The sequence below is a fragment of the Periplaneta americana genome, chromosome 6, assembly GCF_040183065.1.
Source record: "Periplaneta americana isolate PAMFEO1 chromosome 6, P.americana_PAMFEO1_priV1, whole genome shotgun sequence".
Taxonomy (NCBI): Eukaryota; Metazoa; Arthropoda; class Insecta; order Blattodea; family Blattidae; genus Periplaneta; species Periplaneta americana.
Window position 1 is genome coordinate 97,245,835 of NC_091122.1, and position 26,573 is coordinate 97,272,407.

Below are 26,573 nucleotides of genomic sequence, written 5' to 3' on the forward strand. Positions count from 1 at the left end.
TCTGCCACTTGGTCAAGAATATCTGCTCTTCGTCAGAAGATGACACATGACACAACATAATAGTATAGAAAACAAAGACTAATTCATTCATTAGTGATAAAGTAAGTTGTACTGTATATTGTATATTTTGAGTTTATAAATACTGTAACATTAAATTGAGTTTCAGTTCAATTTTTTTTTCCTTCTGATTTTCTTTTTCTTCTTTTTTTCATTTTCGGATTATCCAGACATTATGATTAGCAGAGTTCTACTGTATCTGAATCATTATAATCTGTATGTTCTACCAGTAGGCCTACATCGACTGTAGTGTGTGTGACAAAATACTATGTGACTGACATTTCATGAGCTTCATGGATGTTAACTCTCACAATGAGGAGACTTGGTCTTGACCAATCACTATCAAAATTATTATTTGTGATTGGTCACGACCTCGTGGAACCTCAATTTGTGAGAGTTAATGTAGTTCACGAAATGTTAATTACATAGTATTTCTTCATTCACAATAATGTACCTAACTTCCATTAATTCCCTTATGTCAACATTTCTTGCTACATAAGAAACACTCGTTAAAAACAAATAAAATGTTGTATGTAAAAGCGTCATGCAAATTAATAAGTTTTAATTCATGATCAGTACTTTTGCCTCATAACTTTAATCTATAAAAATGTAATAAAACGACTGACAATAAATACTCTGTAAATAATGTCAGAGGAAATCTGCTGACATATACACGTCAGATTCAAGTAACAGAGTTCTAAGGAACATAAGATTGCTAGCAATAAACATTGATAGTTTCATGTGTGTTTCATATTCTAGAGTTTATAAATGGAACACAACAAGACCCAGTTATTTTGCTTCATTTTCATTCTTTCCCCTCTCTCTTAAGTAAACAATTCTAAAAATTGCGACAGTTCCCAAAACTATCAGAAATTTATCAGACGAGCATTTTCATTTTTTCCATATCCATATACAGTATTTTCCTCCTCCTCCTTTTCTTCTAAGTAGGGCTCATCAGGCCTTCAGTTCTGGCTACACTGCAACCTATTGTTTATTGTACTGCACTAGTTCGTGTCAGCAAAACTATTCCACAATAGCTGTGTGTCCTGCACAAGATGGTGAAGATCTTTGAGCAGTTGTAAATAATAAGTATCCCTAAATATCTGGTAATGAATTAAAGCTTATAATAGAAACAGCTAATTTGAAAATTAGTGGCAACTCTATAAGTATTCAGTTCCCCTAGCAGTGACTAATGTAAGGTGGTAGTATGAGATGAAGTGGTGCCTGATATGTGTTAACTGTAAGTTATAAGGTAATAGTAATAAACTTACTTATACTCTATTAGCAGTGATTATAATAATATTTTTATCTACAACGCCTTAAGGAAAAATCTAGCAAATATGAGCAAACTGTGCAAAGATGTTTAATTAAAATACAAGTTACAAGGGACGAAAATGCTAAATAATGTTATGAAGCATTACAGACAGCACTTTCCTCTGTATTCTCCAGATATGAGTCCCTGCAAGGACCTTTTTCCTAAGATGAAAGAACAACTGAGAGGAGTATGCTTTAGAAATACACAGGCTATTGTAACAGCAGTAGAGCAGTCAATTAGAATTTTAAAGCAAAGTAACACTGTAGACAGGAACCATAACATTTCAGAGGTGTGGCAACAGGTACATGATACTGGAGGACATTACTTTTAAAAACTATATGCCTATCGTGAAGAAATGAGTTTTTGTTCTTAATGAAAGTGTTGCACTAATTTTCGAATGATCCTTGTAGTTACCAAAGAAATAACACATAAGGAAGGATACAGAAGAAGAATATACCAGTACACTAAGGAGGATGAACATGTTTATTTACAACAGTATTTTACGAACAGACCCAGATTTTAATAACACATCCTATATTTGATAATTTTTAGACAATGCTAATTGGTTTATAAATTCTGATCACAATATCCTGGTAGCAATATCTCTTATTTGTATGTAGTTATGTAGAAGGCATCCAAGCCACGAGAGTAACAAAAAATGGCTTTAAGTTTCTACACCATTACAAATTTTAAAAGATAAAATAATGAAATGCATGTAAAATATTGTGAAGAAAGCGTATTTCTTCTCAGTTCACATTAATTCTTAATAATTTAATCAACTTTTTATTATTAATCTTAAGTAAATGTAGGTTGGATTCTTTCTGCAATAAAAATTCTGTTTTATAAGATCTAATTTTAACATTCTGGTTCATTTCTTATTACATGGTATAATAAAGCAGATTTCTGATGCATGTAAATCAATTTAGCATTGAAAGATAATATGAATTTTAAGACAAACATAAAGTTGTAACTACTGTGAGCCAGCGAAATTTCCTGATGTTTCTGTCAGCCAACTAGCAGCAGAGACGAAATGAGAGAAAGAGATCATGAAGTGAAATTACATGATTGGTGAATCCCCCGTCACCTGAAATTAGCTATACCAGTCTGTAGTCTGTGCTTAATAGCCAGTAAGAACATATGCAATGACTCAGCCAAGAATAAGTGCAGTTGTGTTGTGTTTTGCACTCATTACATATTCAGTGCGTGAATGTATGCATATTTTGAAAACGTATACACGGAAAATGAGATCATGTGGTAAAAGAACGGAAAATTTCCTGGCTGCCCAGTTACCATGTAGAAAAACAATAGTAAATTTAGTGAACAGATTTAATAAACAGATTCTGTAACTGATGTGATGAAAATTATGTATCACACAAGATGGGAACACTTTCAGCAGCTACTGTGAGGTGGGTGAGTGCTGAATGTTATTAATATAACAAGTTCTAATCCAGTGAAGTGCCATGAGTTCGCGGATGCAAACAGTGGCAGTAGAGGATGGGAACTGCTGCTGGTCGGCAGACAGAAACACCATGAATGTTTGCTGGGACTCACTGTATAAAATTAAACAAAATTGGGAATGGGAATGTTTTTACACGAGTCATTTCTGTTCAATTTCAAATATTTGTTATGAAATTTATATCTGCTCAATTTCAATTTATTATTAATAGGTGATCTTTTGGTATTTTATTCATACAATTCATGCATCACTAAAATTTCTGTTGCATTACCTACAATAAAAATTTTAGCGTGCATTTATCAAATACACAAATTTAATTGGCTCGACTTATTAGAGATAAAGTAAGGTGACCAGACATCCTGATTTGGCTGGGACAGTTCCGGTTTTCAGAGTCATGTCCCTTTGTCCCCACCAGATTCGGCTGGGTTGCTAGGATGTAGGGTGATCAAACGTCTCCTTTTGTCCGGACATGTCCTCTTTTTTTTTAGGTCTTTGTCCAGGGTCCAGGCGGATTTTAAAAAAAATCAAGAAATGTCCTCTTTTTCGTAACTTGTATGCCTGATAATAATTAAAAGTTATTTGATTTGACGTCTTTTTCAAGTAATTTGCCTGTAAGCAGCATCGATGGAATATACTCTTTCTGTCCTCTTTTAATAATTATAGTTCACATGTAGTTAAATGTAAAATCATTATTATTAAGTTTTATCATAATTATTTTGTAACAAAGTAGATATTAACATACTTTTAAGTAAAATATAAGCATACATCTGTACTGTACATATTTTGTAATAAAATAGATATTGACGCAATTTAAAGTATAATATAGCCTAAGTCTAAATCTAAGTAGCTACCGGCGTAGCTCAGTCGTCTGATTCGGAGCTGCGCTCGGGCGTGGGTTCGATTCCCGCTTGGGTTGAGGTTGCCTCCAACCGTAAGGCAAATGTCAGGTAACCTATGGCGAATCCTTGGCCTCATCTCGCCAAATATCTCGCTATTACCAATCCCGTCGACGCTAAATAACATAATAGTTGATATAGCGTCGTTAAATAACCAAGTAAAAAGAATAAATAAATAAATAAATAAATAAATAAATAAATCTAAGTATATAATATTTTCTGTCCTATTGCGCATATGACACATGACAGTGATGAAGGGATAGTGAGAATTGGGAAGGTGTCGGATCATGATGTTTGAAATTAGTACTATCCTGGCATTCCCCTGGAGGGACTTGGGAAATCACAAAAAGCTCAAGTCAAGACAGTCGGCTGATAGGATCGAACCCCGGTCCTCTTGAATGAAAAGTGGGAATGATAACTATTACATCACCATGCTAGGCATAATAATAATAATAATAATAATAATAATAATAATAATAATAATAATAGCTCCTTTTTTCTGGACCGGCACCTTTTCGTTGTATTTTTCATCATGAAATCGAGATATATTAATAATTAAGATTTTAACCTAATTTTTCATTGAACTCCGCTTAGGCCTTCAAAATCTTGAAGCTGAACGAAAAGGAGGTTAAAAACGACAAAATTCCCATGTACTGGACAGCAACCATCTTCCCAGCTCCTATATATATTCTAAACAGAGTTCCACCACCTTTTTTTTTTTTTTTTTTTTCCAGAAAAAAGGGCTGATGATAATAATAATAATAATAATCATCATCATCATCATCACTTCTTACAGCTGTATAGCATGGCTGCTATGAAGACATTTCTCAGCCCACCAGTTTTTCTTTCCATGCGTGTATGTGGAAAAAAAGAAAGAAAAAAAATGCATTTTGCAGTGTTGATATACAAGCGAAAAACAAAAATAGAAGCCAAGAATAGTTGTTTATAACCTGCAATATTTTCCAACCACGTGTTCAGTAAAAGCCAGAGATAAACTCAGGCTGGCCGCACTTTAGTAGGTAGGATAGGGTGTGGTGTGGTGGAGCATTTAGGTCACTCATATGGGCTCACAAGAAAAATTTTGCCTGAATTCTCTCATTCCTTTCTGTGCCATAAATCTAGTTTAGTTCAATTCTAAGGAAGCAATGTTAAGAAATTTTACCGCACTTAAGCTCCACCGCCCTAGGTCAAGTTTGAATCCACGAACATGAAATCCGATGACATGCATGATAACCATTAGATCTAGGTCATCGAAAAATGTGACGTTCAAGAAACTTGGCATAGTGCTTACTTGTAAACAGATCTCTTGTCTGCCTCGAACTGGGCCTGGTCCGGTTGACCGAACCCCGTGCCCTGATCATTGGAACCCGTAGTCATTGCCACACCGCCGCCACCTGTCTCTGTTTGCTCATAACCTGGGGTCACCATGGTGCTACCCTCTTGCATGTCCCAGCAACAATCACGCTCCCATCTGAAACAACACGAGATAAAGTGTTCAGCTCATCTACTTCATACACAGATTTCAGGAAATCAGTATGTAACGTCTGTGCAAGAATTAGGATTTATAAATACAATTTGCTGTAATATTTAAAAGTGTCTAATGAACGAAATGAAGTAACTATGAATAACAGTCAATTCTTTAATAATAATAATAATAATAATAATAATAATAATAATAATAATAATAATAAAGTAAAAGAATGTTATTGAGTCACAGACAATTAACAATAAAATTAACTGGTATATTTTATGCAAGATAATGAGAATGTCCAGAGCCTTCTTTAGTTACAAGCCGGGGCCATACGTCGGCAACACTGTAATTATCTGTCACCCGGAGGCTGACCGTACTGTATACGTGTTTGTGCTAATGCCGATTTCCAATGTAAATTAATGTTACAATATAAGTATGTGTCGATGGAATTATGTTTGCGGTCGTACCAAACGTTAATTGTTGATGTATTATAAACTAAATGCGTGTTGGTGATAAAAAAACAAGACAATAAATGAAAATAAAATGAGTGCAGTCTTTGGGAATTTTTACGGTTATGGATGACAAAGTAATTGACTATTCTATTAAATATTGTATAACCACATTTTTATATTCTTATTTGTGATTTGTGTGTATCAGAATTCTAGTCAAATTGTTGGGTCTCGCCTGCTATATCAATAAAGTTACGCCGTTGGTTTTCAAAGTCATTGTAAACAGCTGTTTTGTGATCCCATAAATGTTGCAGTTTTGTTGAAGATTCGGAATGCCTGCTATACGTCAGAACTATCTATAATTTGTACAGCATATAATCACTTTGTTGGTTTGGTCAATGTTACTTATGTCCCGCCCACTATAGAGACATAGGCCAATTTTACACATATTTAGTATAACTTGTTGCTTCTTTGACAGGTTAGTTTAGGTTTTTGTTATAGCCTACCTTGCATATACGATTATAGCGCAACATTGGCAGTGCTAAAAGTGAAATATTCGTTCAGTGGGCGTTGGATACTCTACATTCACCCACTTGGTATTTACAGGATTTAAAGTCCACTGAGTTTACGCTAATTGATACATACATGTACTTAATAGATAATGTTGCGTTTTGTTACGTATTATGTTGAAGGGATGTGTTTTCATTTTTTCATAGATTGTTTTACTTGGCTTAACTATATTTACATCCTCATACTTAAATTATAATAGGAATGTCAATAGTTTCTTCTGTTTACATTTTATTTTAGGCCTATTTGCATAATTCACATTCTTAGCTCGTTTTCTGTATTTATATTTATTTAAAATTATATTTTTAAAAGTTTATAACAAATAATTTAGGATAACAGTATTGTTATGGTGACTGGCCAGGTTCAAACTAAAACTGGCTTCCTGGACATCTGAAATATTTATAGAAAAGCACGACATAATCACATGAAATTAAAATGCATATGATATCCTACACCTTTCATGTCAGAGGTGAAACAACATTAAGCGGCAAAAACATTGTCAATTTACTAGCCACATAATGGTTAATTGATTGGAATAGGGTATTGCGAAAGTACGTCATTATTTTATTTATTTTTGGTACAAGTAACATTTCTTTAAGCATTTATTTATTTTCCCTTGTACCATCAATAAAATAAGTATGTTTTTATTTATTTTTTTAATTATAAGTGTAGTTGCTACGACACATAGGCACACAGCACTTTCTAGGCATCTGAAATATTTGTAGAAAAACACGATAGATACTCGCATAAGATAATATTAAAATATATCCTAAACCTTTCACAGATTGAAACACTATTAAGTCGCAAAACATTGTCAACTTGCTAGCCACAAATTTGTTAACTGAAAGGAACTTAAGAATACTGCGTAGGAACTTACGTCTTTATTGCATTATTGATTTTATTATTTTCGGTGCAAGGAATATCTTTTCTATTTATTTATTTATCTTCGTACTATCAAAAACATGTTTTTTTTTTGTAATTATTTTAAGTGGCAGCCTTTGTATGAAAGTAGCCTACTCACGCCGTATTCTGAAGTATAGCTAATTGATTGCAATAAAACACTATTTCCGAACCCGTAATAATTTACATCACTACTCTGAATCTTGATCTTACCTTTGTGCATGAAGTAATATTGAAAAAATACGCGTTACGTATAACTAAAGCAATGAGCAAACACAATGTCACTCTAAAATCTCCCGCCTCCACTCTGCGTTGCCAAACCTACCCATGCCCCGGCTTGTAACTAAAGAAGGCTCTGGAATATCCCATATAAGTGTTGTATGTGAGTAATGCCAAGATTGTATTAATTTTCTATAGTATGAATAACATTTTTTTTAATGTACTACAAATTCTCACGGATTATAATAAACTCTTCCAAGTAGATTATGTATTATATGCAGACTCCCCTTGTGTATAGGAATGGATTTATTCACATTGTTAAGTTTATCGCATATGACGTGAGCATTTCCAAGGCAACCAAATTCCAATAATGTCAGTATCACAAATCGTTCCACCAAATTCTTATGCATACAGGCTAAAGTTACACGTAAAAAAGGGTCTTCAGAACAAGATGAGAATGGAGTATCAGAGCTGGTTTCAGTGCCGAGTACTTGAAACCAAAAAAAATTGGCTATTCTCGACTGTTTTCAGTTTAACTGATGTTCGTTCTTAATATCTCCATTAACACAAATTAACGTAAGTATAAATTAATAAGCAAAATTGGACTTCTTAAAATCCAACCATCGCATCAGTAGGAAGATATACCAACTGCATTCAGAAGGTTAAATTTATCTCACGTCTCACGTCATGCTATCTTCAAATGTTTTTAACCAATATATAATAGTAGCAGTAGCATTTCATTTCACGTCGCTTTAAACTGCAGACTGTAGTCAGTGTCGAAATTCAACGTGGGAGAGAAATGGCCAATGAATTTTTTCTTCAGTACGTAACGTAATGTCGGGGTATTGGGTTCGATTCTTGGCAGGAAGCACGCTCTCTTCCATATTAAAAAGGTGTGTGCTGTCTTGCAGAAAATCCTAGTAGTTGTAAATATAGACTTCACATAAATAAAAGTTTCAATATGAAGATTAAGCGGAAAAAAGCTTCATGTCCACTTTCTCATCTCAGCATCAGTTTCATTGAAGTTTGTAGATATCAAGCTTCCGACCCCTACGCTGAATTTTCTTCTTTGACTTTGTTATTTTATATTAATTTTGGTTATTTAATGTTTAATCCCATGATGAATTCAACTTGATGTGGCTGAACTGAACTGCTGAGGGCTTAGATGAAAACTGAATCACTGTGAAGTAAATAATTTGGATGGTTTATAATGGATTGATTGAAACATTTCTGTTGTTTGCTAGTATATAGCTTTCAATAGATTCTATGCCTAAACTTTGATGAAGAAATATATTTAAAGATCTGAACTGACAAACATTCCAAGTCCAGTGAAGTAAAATGTTCAGGAGAGCAAGAAAACTACACTGGCTTGCCATATAAGTATTGAAATAAATATTTGTATGATTGAAAAAAACAAACTTAGAGTCGGACTTGGTATATTCTTTTTTAAAGGATAGCAGCCTATGCAAAACATAACATATATCAGGTAAAAAGTCAAACTCTGTAAATTTTGGGCTTGGAATATTTGCTAATTCAGGTCTTCATTTGTTGTATAATCAGCTCCTATGATTGTGTGAAGAACAGCAAGCTCTTTGAGTATCTCTTAGTTTGCTCAATTTTTGTTGACAGATACCCATGCTAGAAACGCATAGTAAAGAGCAGTGGCCATCAGCACAGTGCACCCTCGAGCTAACGTCTCTTACCTGCAAGTCTCTTACAGCACCAACGTGCTTCTGTGGCTGCTTTCTACCCCTCTCTTCTGCACGAGGGTGCATATTTCGTTACACCGCTTATCCGTTACCCATTTCAACGAGTGCTGACGACCACTGGTAAAGAGGACACTTGATCATCTTAAGATTATATAGTATCTCAGGAGGAATATAAAATACTTCAGGATAATTTGGTTTGGGTTAACCTACATCAATTTAACCAGATATATCTATGTCCGAAGTCTAACGGTTGGGGAGAAATACTGGAATATCTTGCGGTTCCGTGTACTATACTTGTGTTACGCCACATCTTTTGCACATGCCAGCATCTGAGTACCGCAACGCCTGTGCAACACACATAACTGCATACACGTTCACTTGACATTTAATTCGTGTATTCGCATAGTGCAGGCCTGAAGAGCCCGTCAGTAGGGGAAATACGACGTCAGCTCACTCCACTTCTATTGGGGATGATCGATTTCTGTGTAGAGTTGTTTACATTCTTTGCGCGTTGAAAGGTCCATCATTGGCGGCACTGTAATTTTCAAAAAGGATTGTAATAAAATCATTGTATTTATAATGCGTTATCTCGTTTCAAGATTTACAATTATGCTAGATATCCTGTCGGTAGTTTCTTTGAGATTTCTTTGCACCTAGCCTGCTTTAGATTTTTTAAAACTTTCCTCCTATCATCATCTACAGAAACAAATTTGTAGCATTTAAGTAATGAACCTTGAAAGTCACCATTCATTTCAATACAGAATGAACACAACGAGTGACGTCCTTAATTTAACAGTATATAAATAAATAATCAATATACAGTTCGTAATAATGAACTTACTCGTTAGTTCGTTTATTCCATAATTCTTAATATGGGTTTTGTTGAAATGTAGTTTAATATTGAAATGACGAGTAGAAATAAATTGGATAGGACACAGTAAACAACCAATTCTTTCGTCTTCAACAACAAAATAATCATATTTCCATTTCCTTTGGAAGTAGTATTTCTTCACGGGTTTAGATTTTGCCATGTTCCAGTTCTCTTCAAACTGCAATACGCGTATTGTATTTATTTATTTATTTATTTATCTATTTATTTATTTGGCTGTAGTGCGTTACAATGTTGAATGACAGCATTGACCTTCGGTCATATAGCTACCACTCACTTATGAAGACACAATTTATATATCGTCCTATTACTAGTAAAACCAGTTAAGTTCAGTAACGCAAGTTTTGAGAATTAAAACTTTATTGACGCACGAAAAATCATAATAAATTCTTCAAATAATGTAATTGGTTTGTTCCCTACAACATTTCGGACTTATTCTATGTTAGTAGAATACAGAGCACGGAAAGACAAGTCGGGGACTGTACTTAACTTATTTTACACAAAAGTGGACTTAATTGGTTTTACTAGTAATATGACTATATATACATAGGCAGACCTTACATTATATGCACATATGCATTTTAAAATTTATTTTACATCTCTTTTAACTTATTTATTTCCCTCATTCGTTTTTCTCTTACTTTCCAAAGCTATTTTCCTAAGGATTTTATTATCCGTTCATTTGTAATTCTTGATAGCATATCGTGTACCTGCCGCCGCGAGATGAATGTTCATGCAGCCGAGCGTCTAGAACGCTATGACGACACTGGTAGAAAAGGTGGGTGGGGTAGAAGGGATACGAAGACAGTCGCTCTGAGGAGCTACAGTTCTGCATAGTGAATAATATGCAGACATGTTGTTGTTTATGGATTTTATGACTGCAATGCATTGGCTGCTGTTGAGGAGTACAGACAACGTTTTCCCTATCGAAGGGTTACATCTAGCTGTTTGTTTTCCCGTGGTTACCGGATGTTATCTGAAACTGGCAAATTACCAAGTGTTTCAGTGAGGTCGGAAAGAGAACCGGTATCTGATATGAATTTATAATTCATGGAATCCATAAGAGCAACCTTAGTAATTTGTCTTGTGTAATTATTTTATTTTCTTACTGAGTTCGTACTTAATTATACAATAATCTTATTGTAACATACAAGATGCAGAATTTTCAATATCACATCATATGAAGATCTCAGTACAATAAGTGGGTTACGAACCAAAAGGCAACTTTTCAGGAGAGCAAAAACAAAGTTTCTATTCACTTTATTTTTTGGAACAGCATATTACATGAACTTCAGTTTCTAGTACTACAAATGGGTTTATGAGAGAACCAATGACAGATTCTGATTCTATAAGGCGGAAATAGTAGAAAGTTTGAAAATCCGAAAATGCCACATTTGGTCGATAACACACTTATTGTTCTGAGGTCTTCATATCACAATGTTCTAAAACATAGACATATGTCTATAATGTCTCTCTTTCCACTTAAAAATTCGCTCATCAATAACTTCCCAAATATTACATTTCGGACATAAGTATGTCAGATTTAATCGATGTAGATTAATCCAAACTACATTGTCCTATATTATTTTATATTCTCCAGAGACACCCTGTATAATGTTCATGTCCACTTTCAGTGCAAAAGAAGCTGATGTTGTCATCTAATGGTTTGGCATGGACACTATCACGTGTCTAAAGTACGAAACGGAAAAGAAAAAAAAAGATCCGAATCATACGGAAAGTCACATTCAATGTCGATACTGGAATTATCTCAACACCACAGATATCTGACATGAAGCATTCTTCCTGCTTTGTCTTCATATGTTAACAACTTAATTATATGGGAACTCACAAAAAATAGCTCATATAAACAATGTGAAAGAAGACATCAATATCCGGATTCATATATAAATAGGATTTATTACGCTCTACTAGATATCCTAGAAAGTGAGTAAAATACACAGGATGATTTGATGAAGTATTTTTTAATCAGATAATAAAAACATCGTCTTTATGGTTGGTATAACGCTATAAGCTCTACATAGTATCAAGTGCTAGGATTCAATTATTTTACTCGGCTATTTAACGACGCTGTATCAACAGGAGGTTATCTAGAATCGATGGAATTGGTGATAGTGCAATGAATTTGAAGATTCACCCTGAGATTACCTGACATTAGCCTATGGAGCCAGACATACATCAATAGATCCGTGAACAGTTACAATGTCAACGCCCGCAGCACTGTAGGCCTACATCTCCTCTTATAGATGCTAAACGGGGAAGAAGCGGAATAACAAGAAGCAAATGAAAAATTAACAATTCTCTATACAACATGTACATAATCATAAACTGCACTTGGAAAAGGTTGCAATAACTCGAAATGCATTTATAGGCGAAGTTCCTCGAAAATATTTCGACATCAGGGAGCAAGTGTATTGCAAGGGACAATCCTATCAGATACGAATCGTTTAATAATGCAGGAATGAATATTATATTTACTTTTTGAAATTTTATTATTTTAGTGATTTTTTTATTTAAACTACTGTGTAGGAGTAAGAACGAGGCAGGTACGTTTTACTCTTCTTATGAAAAATATTCATGCAAAGAGGAATTATTATTTCCGAATCAGAATGGTTCAGGGTATGACACAATCAGGATTTGATTAATTAATAAATTTTGATTGACGCGCATAAACAGATCAATCGACTTCTGTTTGTATCATACTCTGGACGTCTGGACCAATCATAAGAGGAATTCCTATTACTTCGCGTTAAAAAATTCAATTGAACCCTAGTAATGTAGTCTCAATTTATGAAAAATCCACCAAAAAGTAATTAATTCTGATTAAAAAACAATTCCCCATTTCAAGGCAAACCCAGTGAAATATTACTCGCTTTTGGCATTTGAGTTCATGCACACTAGGAAACAATTCCTTTTATCCGTTAACATATGAGGACTACACGGCAAGAAAGATGAATAAGCATTCGAGCGCATGATGTTCCTTGCGCTTTTCTTGCGCGGAGGAAAGAGCGGCAATCAAGGAGCTGTTCCCTCTAAGGAGCGGATTCCTATGTAATTAAATATTCTTTTTGCATGTGATAAAACACAATTAACAGAGTTAAAAATTCCGAACATGAAGTTTCAAGTTTAAAACCCGAATTTTATTTCACATAAAAACACATATTTTCACAAAAAATTATGTAAATACATATTTTCAGGAAATCTATTATAAACACATAAATCTTAAGAGTTTTTTTACTTAAATTATTTTTTATAGGAACTTTTAAATATTTTAAAACTAAATCAATTATATCACTCAGAAGTACGTTATCTTTTTTAGGAATTCTTGGTTGCTTCGTGTTTCTAAGAGCTCTGTGGTGTATCCGTGATCCATTTTCGTAATAGTATCACCTCAAGTTCTGAGAACTGCTAGGCAGCATATCAGTGTTATTATTAGAGAATAAATTAACATGGACAAGGAGGAGAGATCTTGTAACACATAATTAGGAATGTTTATTGTTGCTGAAGATGATTTCATTCCACGCTTTGTTTGTGAAACACAACAGATAAGAGCTCGGGTATGAACATTATTTAATTTAAACAAATCTCTTGCCTCTCGCTCATGTATATCAAGTAAGACAGTATATCTTGTTGTTATTCCCTGTTATTGGGCTTCGTCAATCGATATTCTTTATGATATACTGAAAGATGGTTGTTTAAAAAACGATTTGGCTGTCCTATTTGTGTGACACCATAAAAAAACTCTAAATATCCAAAAACCTGTTGTCTGAAACAGGGAGGTGCGTGCCGTGGAAATTAAACTAGACTCGCTACCAGGTTCAGAAGCACAATTACTAAGGGACAAATTCCAGAATGTGTTTGGGAAAAACAGTGGATATAAAAAACGTGTAAAGTTGTTCAAGTATTGGAGGATGTGCCTGTAGGTGAAATTGACGGTGTATGTGTTTGTGATATTCCTCTCTTTAAATATGCACGTCTGACGTCCTATGATGTGGAAAGATCGTTTTCACAGTATAAGTCGTTGTTCAGAGATAATCGACATGCATTTGTGATGGAGAATTTGGAGATGACCTTTGTGGTTCACTGCAATTCTCGGCAAACTACTAGCACTCAAGTGTGGTTGATAAGTACCTAGTAACATTTTTTTTTTTCGAGCTAAGTAAGGTATTTTTGACATTTAAAATAAATATTTTTTTTTTATTTTTACCAAATATTTTCATACTTTTTAGCACATAAAAATAAATATATTTAAATTTTTTAGCACATAAAAATCCGCTCCCTAGTTCCCTCCTACTCTACTAGTAACCCACAGCAAAGAGTTCACAATACATTACTACATTAGTAAAGTACATTAGTACTTTCTTATGATGCAGTCATAGGGTCTATGTTATTTAATACATACAATTTACGATATTAATTAACTTAGTAAAATATTAAAGTGATATAATATGCAAGAGAAGAGAACGAATGATCGGGTTAAAGAAGAAAACCTTAATATAGCCTAATAACTATTTAAATCAAGCCTTCAATGAGCATAAATTCTTAAGGGAAAAATATTAATATGCTCTAGGTGCTTTGATACAATTAATGCATTATATAATAAAGAGTCACTAGGTACAGTCATAAAAAATAAATTCACATATAAAAACAAAAGTTCATTGGCTGTTGAAATTATAGGCTTACTACCTTCTGAAATATTCCTTTGCAGCAGCTAAATTGCATTATAGGAAGTATTCTTATAAGGTAAGGGTGTTAAAATCTGGCATGGAAGAAATACAAGTGTGTTTGAAAGCATTCATTTCCTTGCATGGAATCTCTTACAAACGACTTCAGGTACTACAGAACTCTCTCAAGTCTACAGGTATGTCATCTAAAGATCAACGAGAAAAACATCATAATCATCACAACAAAAAACCCGATGTCTTCGAAAGTGTGCTCAACCACATTAAATCATTCAAGGGAAGGAAAAATCATTATTGTCAGTCAAAAAGTGATCGAATATATCTTCCCAACAATCTCAACATTAAAAAAATGTATGAAAATGTGTCTTATGAATACTAAAGAAAGATTTTCAACACCGGATTTAACATATCATTTGGACATCCACGCCGCGACATTTGCAATACTCGTACATGTTATAAGCTTCAGGCTATCTCAAATTTATGAAAATAAACTCTCTGATAACACTGTGTTTCTTCTTCCTGTACATGAACGTATACTATACACTCGTATACTCGTAGAATGACACTGTATTCGCTTTGTTTCTGTGTTTACGGCTAGGTCCGGTCTGCCTTCTAAGCTTCATACAACAATGGCATATGATGCTGAATGTTCCGGCAACTCTATTCATCCTTTTTGCCGTGTACAGTTCATATTATTATTGTCCGTAAATAATTCGCATATATATATATATATATATATATATATATTAATTCACTAACATTTTATTTTCAGGACTGTCATAGGAAGATATGTTTTAGGGATGAAAACGTACAGGCCCCAAAAATCGATTTCGAAACGTTCACGCAAATTAGCTTCTTTGCGTACTTACTGAGAGGATTTTTTGGCATGCAGTCTTCTGTCCGTCTGTCTGTATAAAGTGATTTTTCTGTCTATTCTATTGGATGTATTTTGTTCATGATCAGTATCTAGGGCCATTCAAACGAGAATTATGCATATGGACACAATCAACTCTTTACTAGAAAAATACTGTGGATTATTTAGCAAGGGCACAAAATTAAAACATACTAGAATTTAATTCTAACGACTATTTTCTTGAACATCTCCTTATCAGAGACAGTTTCAGAATTAAACAGTACAGACTGCATGTTGCAAAAGGATAGTCAGAGAAATCAGTTCTCATTTAAACGTAGAATTATTCGCTCATTATGTAGGCTACATAAAGACATTCATATATCGTCGTTTCCATCCTCATCAACAAGCTTATAATTGAAGACTACTCTGGAGTTTGGTATGAAGGCTGGAAGCATTCTACATTCCTTAATGCAATGAAGGAATTAAAGTATGTAGAGACGTCACTTAATGAGAATTATCCGAGTTTGGAAAATAAAGAGCTCGTAATGTGATCCTAGATAATAATTTTACAAACCATTAATTATAAAGGCTACTTTAATTTCTTGAGAAGGATATCATTTAATTACATCCATTTTTACATGATATATGCCGATGCGCGTGTATATATATATATATATATATATATATATATATATATATATATATATATATATATTATATACTGCATATATACAGTATATACTCTTTTTGTTGAGTGGAAGAGAAGGCCTTACGGCCTTAACTCTGCCAGCTAAAATAAATCATTATTATATATTATTATTATATATTAACAAGAAACAGTTATGGATTAGGAAAATTGCTATTTGTGCTGGTATTGGTTTGGAAAGATTAAAGAGAGAGAGGGAGGGAGGGAGGGAGGGAGGGAGAGAGAGAGAGAGAGAGAGAGAGAGGGAGAGAGAGAGAGAGACGAAAATCGCATCGAGTCGGCCTGTCTTAAAATCGAATCTTCAATCTTTTGAAAGGAAAAAAGGAACCAAAATTGAACAATTAAGTTTAATAAACAATTTCTTATTTTGGAATTAACGTATCATTAATGGCAAATTCAAAGACGAATTGAAACATCTCAATCAAGTTTCTTGTGAGGGAAACATTTGGAAAATAGACAACTCATTCAGTACCAGATGGACCAAGAAGAGATGCTGTTGCAATCTTCTGGATGACTACTGGGCACGACTGTTTAGCTGCCATTTACATCGAATCTCTATCCTCGCACCTTCATAGTGTCTTTTGCGTCATGAAAGTGGTTCCATCATGAACAAAGACCATTTAACTAAATGTGCAAAATTAAGTGACTAATGTTCAGAACTTAACAACATTGTATTGGGAAGCAAGACGACGAATGACAATATGTCAAGTGCCTTAAGGGGGGTAATGGGTGAAATTTATATTTTCTACATTTTTCAAGCTACGTCCTTGATTTTTCGTACATATCATCACGGTGTGATAGATAATGATGTGGTGAAGTTTCATTTCTGTGAGTCAATTAGTTTCTGAGTTATTAACATAAATATTTTGAAAAATGTGCATATTTCAAAACGAAATATGTCGCTCAATTTTTCAGTAAAATGCTTGATTTTTTTTTTTTTTTTTTGCAAGACCAGTGGCATGTTTAGAAAACATCACGCATTAGTTTTTCTTTCTCTTTACTACAAAATCGGGTAACATTTTTTATAACCATTGCATACCTAGAAGTGGAAATTTTTAATTGTCATTATAAATATCTCACTTTGTATTTTAAAATATTATTCATTTAATCATAAAACCAATGCGCTCTTTTGTTAACCACACTGTATAGAACATGCAATAAAATTTTCACTTTTCTAGTATCAAAATTGTAAGAGCCTTTACACGTCGAACATGACGAAATGTGCTGAAAAAAAGTGTGAGAAAACAGCTTGTAAAATCTGCATAAAATTGAAGTCCAAGGGTACAACCATTTATATACTGCGTAATTTTTATGCTTTCGAGCGCCGCAGAGCATTGAAACTTGCTCAAAATGTAACTAAGAGATTGCTGATTAATTTTTTTTTACAAGAGAACGAAAATATGATTTTCGACTGAAAATTGCCAAAATTTTACCCGTCACCCCCCTTAACATTAAAATAATAGTAATTATGTTTTGAAAACGAAACCAACGCGCTATGGCGTGGCCGATTCGTTCGAGTGTGTAATAAAATTAATGAAGAAATATACAAAGGAATGGATGGAATTGTTTCGATATTTACAAAATAATAATGAAACTTTCCAAAGCTAGACGGAATTCCTTCCAAAGAATGATATAAATTAATTAACGCAGATATATTCTATTCAGACCGTCGGTCTTCAGTCATCGCCTTCAAAAAATAATCATTTTTGGATAGTATTTCGAGAACAATGATATGGTCTATAATCTTACAGTTTCATTTGGCACCCTGTGTTAAGCAACATAAAACTGCAAGACGAAAATCATTGAGGCTGATTTAAAGTAAACTTTGGTTTGTTTATGTTTTTATTTTAATAAATATCTATTATGTTTGGTACAAGTTACTGCATTTCACGTGTATCAATCACGGAAGAATCAATACATACATATTAAATTTGACAAAGTGCGCATTTTACGTGTATCAATCACGGAAGAATCAATTCATACATACTAAATTTGAACAAAGTGCGCATTTCACGTGTATCAATCACGGAAGAATCAATTCATATATACTAAATTTGAACAAAGTGCGCATTTCACGTGTATCTATCAATCGTGGAAGAATCAATTCATACATACTAAATTTGAACAAAGTGCGCATTTCACGTGTATCTATCAATCGCGGAAGAATCAATTCATACATAATAAATTTGAGCAAAGTGCGCATTTCACGTGTATCTATCAATCACGGAAGAATCAATTCGTACAAACTAAATTTGAACAAAGTACGCATTTCACGTGTATCAATCACGGAAGAATCAATTCATACACACTAAATTTGAACAAAGTGCGCATTTCGCGTGTATCTATCAATCACGGAAGAATCAATTCATACATACTAAATTTGAACAAAGTGCGCATTTCACGTGTATCTATCAATCACGAAAGAATCAATTCATATACACTAAATTTGAACAAAGTGCGCATTTCACGTGTATTTATCAATCACGGAAGCATCAATTCATACATACTAAATTTGAACAAAGTGCGCATTTCACGTGCATCTATCAATCACGGAAGAATCAATTCATACATACTAAATTTGAACAAAGTGCGCATTTCACGTGTATCAATCACGGAAGAATCAATTCATACATACTAAATTTGAGCAAAGTGCGCATTTCACGTGTATCTATCAATCACGGAAGAATCAATTCGTACAAACTAAATTTGAACAAAGTACGCATTTCACGTGTATCAATCACGGAAGAATCAATTCATACACACCAAATTTGAACAAAGTGCGCATTTCGCGTGTATCTATCAATCACGGAAGAATCAATTCATACATACTAAATTTGAACAAAGTGCGCATTTCACGTGTATCAATCACGGAATAATCAATTCATACATACTAAATTTGAACAAAGTGCGCATTTCACGTGTATCAATCACGGAAGAATCAATTCATATATACTAAATTTGAACAAAGTGCGCATTTCACGTGCATTTATCAATCACGGAAGAATCAATTCATACATACTAAATTTGAACAAAGTACGCATTTCACGTGTATCTATCAATCACGGAAGAATCAATTCATACATACTAAATTTGAACAAAGTGCGCATTTCACGTGTATCAATCACGGAAGAATCAATTCATACATATTAAATTTGAGCAAACTGCGCATTTCACGTGTATCAATCACGGAAGAATCAATTCATACATACTAAATTTGAACAAAGTGCGCATTTCACGTGTATCTATCAATCACGAAAGAATCAATTCATATGCACTAAATTTGAACAAAGTGCGCATTTCACGTGTATTTATCAATCACGGAAGCATCAATTCATACATACTAAATTTGAACAAAGTGCGCATTTCACGTGTATCAATCACGAAAGAATCAATTCATACATACTAAATTTGAACAAAGTGCGCATTTCACGTGTATCAATCACGGAAGAATCAATTCATACATACTAAATTTGAGCAAAGTGCGCATTTCACGTGTATTGATCACGAAAGAATCAATTCATACACACTAAATTTGAACAAAGTGCGCATATTTTGACGTGTATCAATCACGGAAGAATTAATTCATACATACTAAATTTGAACAAAGTGCAGTAGTTCAGGAGAAGACATCGCTGTACATCACATTCAATGGTAGATGTATAAAAGCGACAGCGTTCTCCTAAGTAGGTCTAAGAAAGCAGCTAGAAAGGTTTTGCTAACAGAATTGTATCATAATTCGTATACATAAGAATAACCTTTTGAGGCTGAAAAAGCTCTTACGGTTACAACATATAACAGGCGTTTATCAAGTTTTTCTTGCTAGCTCTCCGGGTAAATACGCGCTCACCCACTATGATCGAACTCATAAATCTGACGTTCAGTTTCTTCGTTCCTCTGTTTACGGACAATGCGCATCATGACAAATCACTCCTTGAGTTATGTGACGATGTAAAGTTCAGCAGGTCGTGAATTCTGCCTTAACTATGGAAGGTCAAGACTCAAGAGGTTCAGTCCCGTTCCGTTGGTTTTTTTTTTAAATCTGTGGTCTCGGAGATATTATTATTATTATTATTATTATTGTTATTATTATTATTATTATCAGTTATCACTATCATCATTGCTATCTCTGTTTTTCTTTCTTTTGTTCTTGTATTAGCTCGATGAGAGCTCTATAGTGTTCTTTTGACCCTGTTGACCCTCTATAGGGTTTTAATTTAATTTTTATTATTTTCATCAGTGTTTGTATTTCTCTTTTGTATTTATATATGCTATCTGATAGGATGGAAGAGAAGGCCTTATGGCCTTAATCCTGTCAGATTAAATAAATAAATAAATAAATAAATAAATAAATAAATAAATAAATAAATAAGAAATAGGCCATGGCAATGACAGACGATATTTTTATTTATTTTACTAGGTTATTTTACGACGCTTTATCAACAGCTTAGGTTATTTAGCGTCTGAATGAGATGAAAGTGACAATGCCGGTGAAATGAGTCCGGGGTCCAGCACCGAAAGTTACCCAGCATACAGACGATATTAGGAACCGATAGTCGTATATGGACAATTTGGTGTCACAATAAACGAAAACCGAATTTAAAAAGAACTGAAAACACGAAGAACCGGATTAAAGCGAAAAAGTGTAACAGATTTCAGCTGAGAACAGTTACAGCTTTTCTCACGGGTCATGGACCTGTGAAAAAGCATCTTAATATAATGGGCATACTTAAAGGTAACCTAGACTGTAGATTCTGCGGGAAGGAGACTGAAACAGCCCAGCACATTATTTGCTCCTGCGACGCATTGGCTAGCAGAAGATACTTTATTTTTGGGAAAGATTCTCTAGAACCAAAACATTTTGAATCGAGTTCTATATCTGGACTGTATACCTTAATCAAGGTAACAGGGCTGACGAATCGGTATTAAATTATAAAACATAGGTAGCACAATAAGGGCTGCGGTGCGTCCGGAGCAATGACGGGCCTAAATGTTGGGGGGGGGGGCGGGGGAAAGGCGAAAACAGCCTTTAAACAAACTGGCAATAAAACAATTGTATTGAAGGATTGGGAGAAACTGCTGACTATGCTGCAGCATGCGCAATAATCATAATGACAGCAAAGACACTTTTATATTTAAAATAATAATTTTGTTTAGACTCATTCGTTTACGTTTGTTAATTCAGTAAAATGCAATCCAGTGCACAGTCTTTCTTTCAATGGCACCTACGATAAAATTTCCCACAGTTCTTAACACGATGCTCTGATTAATTCAACTTCTGCAACGTTGATTTGAAAATCATAGACACCAACATAGCACAACAAAATTCTTATCTTTTCATAATTACTCAGGGATTCACTTTCGGGTCCACACCTGTGGAGTAACGATCAGCGCGTCTGGCCGCGAAACCAGGTGGCCCGGGTTCGAATCCCGGTTGGGGCAAGTTACCTGGTTGAGGTTTTTTTCCGGGGTTTTCCCTCAACCCAACACGAGCAACTTTCGGTGCTGGACCCCGGACTCATTTCACCGGCATTATCACCTTCATCTCATTCAGAAGCTAAATAACCTAGATGTTGATACAGCGTCGTAAAATAACCCACTAAAATAAATTCACCTTCGGTCTCATAGGATTGAAGAATAAAATACCGCGCCATCCACTGTACTAACACTCTCTTTTTCGAATCTGTATAAATGTTTATAGTCGCGCACATCACTTTCTCTCCTTACTTCATAAAATTTTCTTCTTGGTACAACATCCATGAAATTAACCATTTGTATTTTCCGACTTACCTCCGCACTCTAAGATCTACTGGCGTTCTTCAGGAAATCATGAAAAAACTGTAGCTCTGCTGAGATCTGTCGAAATTTATGCATATGAAAGCTGAGATATAACAGTGTGACTGAGAACTCGTCCCATCACAACCATGTAGACAACGTTCATTCATTCATTCATTCATTCATTCATTCATTCATTCATTTTATTCCATAGATCTTACATGAGCAATGAAGATTTAAGATGTGGAACATGTCAACATTTTACAATATTACAATTACAATTTTTACAAATTTTTATAGTTTTACAATTTAGTAATTTTCTACAATTTTTACAATGTTGTACAATTTTTTTTACATTTTGGCGAGATGTAGTGAGATGAAATGAGGTCCGAGGATTCGCCAAAATATTACCCGGCATTTGCCTTTTCGGTGGGGGAAACCTCGGAAAAACCCAACCAGGTAAACAAATCAAAGGGGGTAATCAAATCAAAGGTGTTGATGCCAAGGACTCGCCATAGACCATCCGGCTTCAGTCCCACAGCTGTGGAAAACCTCCGAAGAAACCAAAGTCCAAAGGGGGATCCAACCCAAGCCCGAACGCAGCTCCGGATCAGCAGCCCAGCGAGTCTGCCGACTGAGCTACATCGATGGCTCTACTAAAAGTATACAATACATAGCCAATCAGATTATTAAATTTACAAACGCAAACGGTCATTCATAAGTTGAGCTATATTCTAATACAAAACTATTTAATTAAATTTAAGGCATAAACAATTCAAACAGTTGTGATATACAGAAATTGATAATACATATCATGCAAACTACTTCAAATTACAAACACAAACAATTTATCAGTAGAGCTATATAGATTACTATTCAATTTAAAGCATATACAATTCATAGGCCAAAACTATACAAATATATACAATACAAAGTAGCATACTTTCATTAAGCTATACAAATTTGTGCAATTAATATCAAGTAGATTAATTCAATTTATAATCATAAACAATTCATCAGTTGAGCTATGCATATTACCATTCAATTTACAGTAGGTCTATATACAATTCATCAGTAGAGCTACACAGACTAGTAATCATTTTAAGAACATATACAATTCATCAGCCAAACTATACAAACATATACAATTAAATTAGTTCAATTTATAAACTTATTTTCGTTAAGCTATACAATTCATATAAAGTAGATCAATTCAATTTATAAGCTTAAACAATTCATCAGTTGACCTATACAGTATACTATTCAATTTACAGTACATACAATTCATCAAAAAATACAATACATAGTAAACAGATTAAGTCAATATAAAAACATATTTTAGTTGAGCTATATAAAATTGTACATGTCATTTAAGTAGAGTAATTCAATTCACAAGCATAAACAATTCATCAATTGTGTAGAAGGTATGAGTATGTAGAAATTTGGTTAATTCTTTTCTGAACCTTTTCTCGTTGTTCTTCAAATCTTTAAGACAATTAGGCAGTGCATTGAAGACTGTTATACATGAATAGCGAACTCCTTTTTTAAAACAGCTTAGACTAACAGAGGGTAGATGAAGATCTGATTTATGTCTTGTATTAAAATGATGAATGTCTTGATTAGTACTGAATTTATCTTGGTTCTTAATATACAGCATCATTAGGGAAAGAATGTATTCACAAGGTAAAGTCAAGATTTCTAAGTTTCGGAAAATATTTTTACATGAGGTCCTTTTATGCACACCGGCCATTATTCTTATAGCTTTCTTTTGTAAAACAAAAACGTGTTTAGCTTCAGACGAGTTACCCCAGAATATTAATCCATATTTCATTACAGAGTGAAAATATGCAAAGTATGACATTTTAAGTAAGTTTATATCACCAATAGTAGATAAGGATCTTAATGCATAACAGGCAGAGCTCAATTTACGAGTAATACATTCTATATGCGTTTTCCAGTTCAAGTGATTATCCAATTCTAAACCAAGAAACTTTGTGCTTATAGATTCTTTGAGATGAGTTCCATTTAATCGAATACTGTACGAAACCTGAGCACTATTGTGTGTACTAAATTTGACTGCACTGGTTTTATCAACATTAAGTGCTAGTTTATTTGCATGGAACCATTCATTCATTAGATTCAGCACTGTATTAGAAGTGTTTATAAAATGATCGTATTGTTTGCTTGAAATAATTACACTTGTATCATCTGCAAATAAAATTACATGGGATGAATTGTTTATGGTCAAGGCTAAATCATTAATATAAACTAGAAACAACAATGGACCTAAAATTGACCCCTGCGGAACACCATGTTTAATATTTCTAAATTCTGAATAAGTAACTTTATGACTATTTGGTACATTTACTTCTACTTTTTGTTTTCTATTTGATAAGTACGATGTAAACCAACCCAACATCTCATCTTTAATACCATAAAACTTCAATTTTTTTACTAATATACTATGGTCTACACAATCAAATGCTTTAGCCAAGTCACAAAAAATCCCACCTACATGTAGTTTCGAATTTAATGCATTTAGTATTTCATCCACCAAACTAAAAGCAGCATTCTCTGTCGATTTTTGTTTTCTAAATCCAAACTGTTCTAAAACTAGTATATTGTTGGACTCCAGGTAATGATATAATCTATTATACATAACTTTCTCAAACACTTTTGAAAATGTTGTTAATAATGATATGGGTCTGTAATTAGCAATAGTACATTTATCTCCCTTTTTGTATATTGGTTTTACTATTGAATATTTGAGTCTTTCTGGAAAAATACCACATTGCATTGACAAATTGCATAGATAGCTTAACGGATGGGATAATATTTCAGAACAAGCTTTCAGAACTTTACTTGGAATTTCATCATATCCAGAGGAATATTTTGTTTTTAGTTGTTTTATCACATGCATGATTTCTGCTGCGGTAGTGGGAATAAATTTGAGACCTAAAAACTCAGTGTTAAATGCATCAGTTAGGTAACCAAGTGCAGCATCTTCTGCACAATCTTGAATGTTTAAGTTCTGAATAATATTTATATAGAAGTCGTTAAAATGATTTGCAATTGATTTTGGGTTATCTATTTTACTATCATTGATTTTAATGCAAGTAATATTTTCACTCTTTGAATATCGATTAGTTTCATTTTTAATAATATCCCAAATAGTTTTAATCTTATTATCTGAATTTTGTATTTTTTCATTCAGATACATTTTCTTTGCATCTTTTATAACTTTTGTCAAAGTTTTACAGTAATTCTTGTAGTAATTAAGAACATGAGGATCATCACTATTCCTACTCATTAAATATAGATTCCTTTTCCTAGCACATGATATTTTAATTCCCTGAGTTATCCACATGTTTTTACTTTTACATTTTTTCACCACCTTGACTGGAAAACATTCATTGAAATAATTCGTAAATGTAGTGAAAAATGCATTAAATTTAGTATTAATATCAATGGTATCGGTACTATATACATTTTCCCAAGATTCATTTTGTAGACATGTATTTAAATGATGAAGAGATTCAGCATTTATAATCCTTCTTTTTATTTTTAGATTAACACTTTGGAATTTTTCACTCATATTGAAAACACTTAGAATCTGTGCATCGTGATCAGACAGGCCATTGACTAATGGTACTGTTGAATAGGAATTCAATCTACTTTTATCTATAAATATATTATCAATGGCAGTGCTATTTCCAGCTTGTGTTCTGGTTGGAAAACTTACTGTGTGACTAAGATTATAAGTTTCAAGAAGTGAGTTTAATTTTCTTTTACGTGAGCTTTCTGATAGATAATCTATGTTTATGTCACCACAGATTACAAATTCGGTATGTGGTTTATAAAGTCTTTTCAATAATGAATCTAAGTTAGTTGTAAATTTCTTATAATCTCCCATTGGCGCCCTATAAACACATAAGATAATTAAATTTGATATCTCATAACCAATTTGTATTCCACAGATTTCAATATCTTGTTCAAGGCAAAAATCAGGTATATCAATTTTACTAAATAATAGATCCTCTCTGATAAAAATACAGGCACCCCCTTTTTGGAAGACATCTCTGCAGAAATGAGAACCTAATACATATCCATGTAAAGACAGTTGTAGTATTTCCTGTTGCTTCATATGATGTTCAGTTATACGTAATATCTGAGGTTTATGCTTTTGAGTTGCTAAAGAAGTGATCAATTCATCAGTTTTTTGTTTTAATCCCCTAATATTTTGATGAAAAATAGTGAAGTTACTGTGTTCATTACTAGAAACATCAGAGCATTTACAATTTAGTTGAACTTGTTTCAAACACCTTACTGGTGGGAGGTTTAACCTAAAAAAGGAGAAGCCCTAGCATTAACTAACACAGGAATATTACAACTCTGCTTTTTAACATGGCTGCCTCTGATGCTATTAGCAATTAGAACCGAAAGGTGCTCCTTGCCTCTACCATTCAGATGCAGGCCATGTGACGTATATTCATACCTTCTTATAGGGCTTACATCTATCAAACCAATGTGTGATGCCCCAGGTCTCATCAGAGCCCGCTCAAGCCGCATATTCACGCTCCGCACCCTCCTGTGAAGATACGGCTTGCCGTACCT

General features: G+C 33.7%; 1 protein-coding gene across 7 annotated transcripts in view; it reads right to left on the minus strand.

The window, feature by feature from the left end:
• LOC138701524 (homeobox protein PKNOX2-like) overlaps positions 1 to 26,573 on the minus strand; it is a 169,322-nt gene that overhangs the window by 23,464 nt on the left and 119,285 nt on the right. For all 7 annotated transcript variants that reach the window (XM_069828506.1, XM_069828503.1, XM_069828502.1 and 4 more), the window contains one exon: positions 5,016 to 5,195. In XM_069828506.1, the coding sequence (XP_069684607.1) occupies positions 5,016 to 5,170 (155 nt within the window). In that variant the 5' untranslated portion in view covers positions 5,171 to 5,195. The remainder of the gene's footprint in view (positions 1 to 5,015; positions 5,196 to 26,573) is intronic.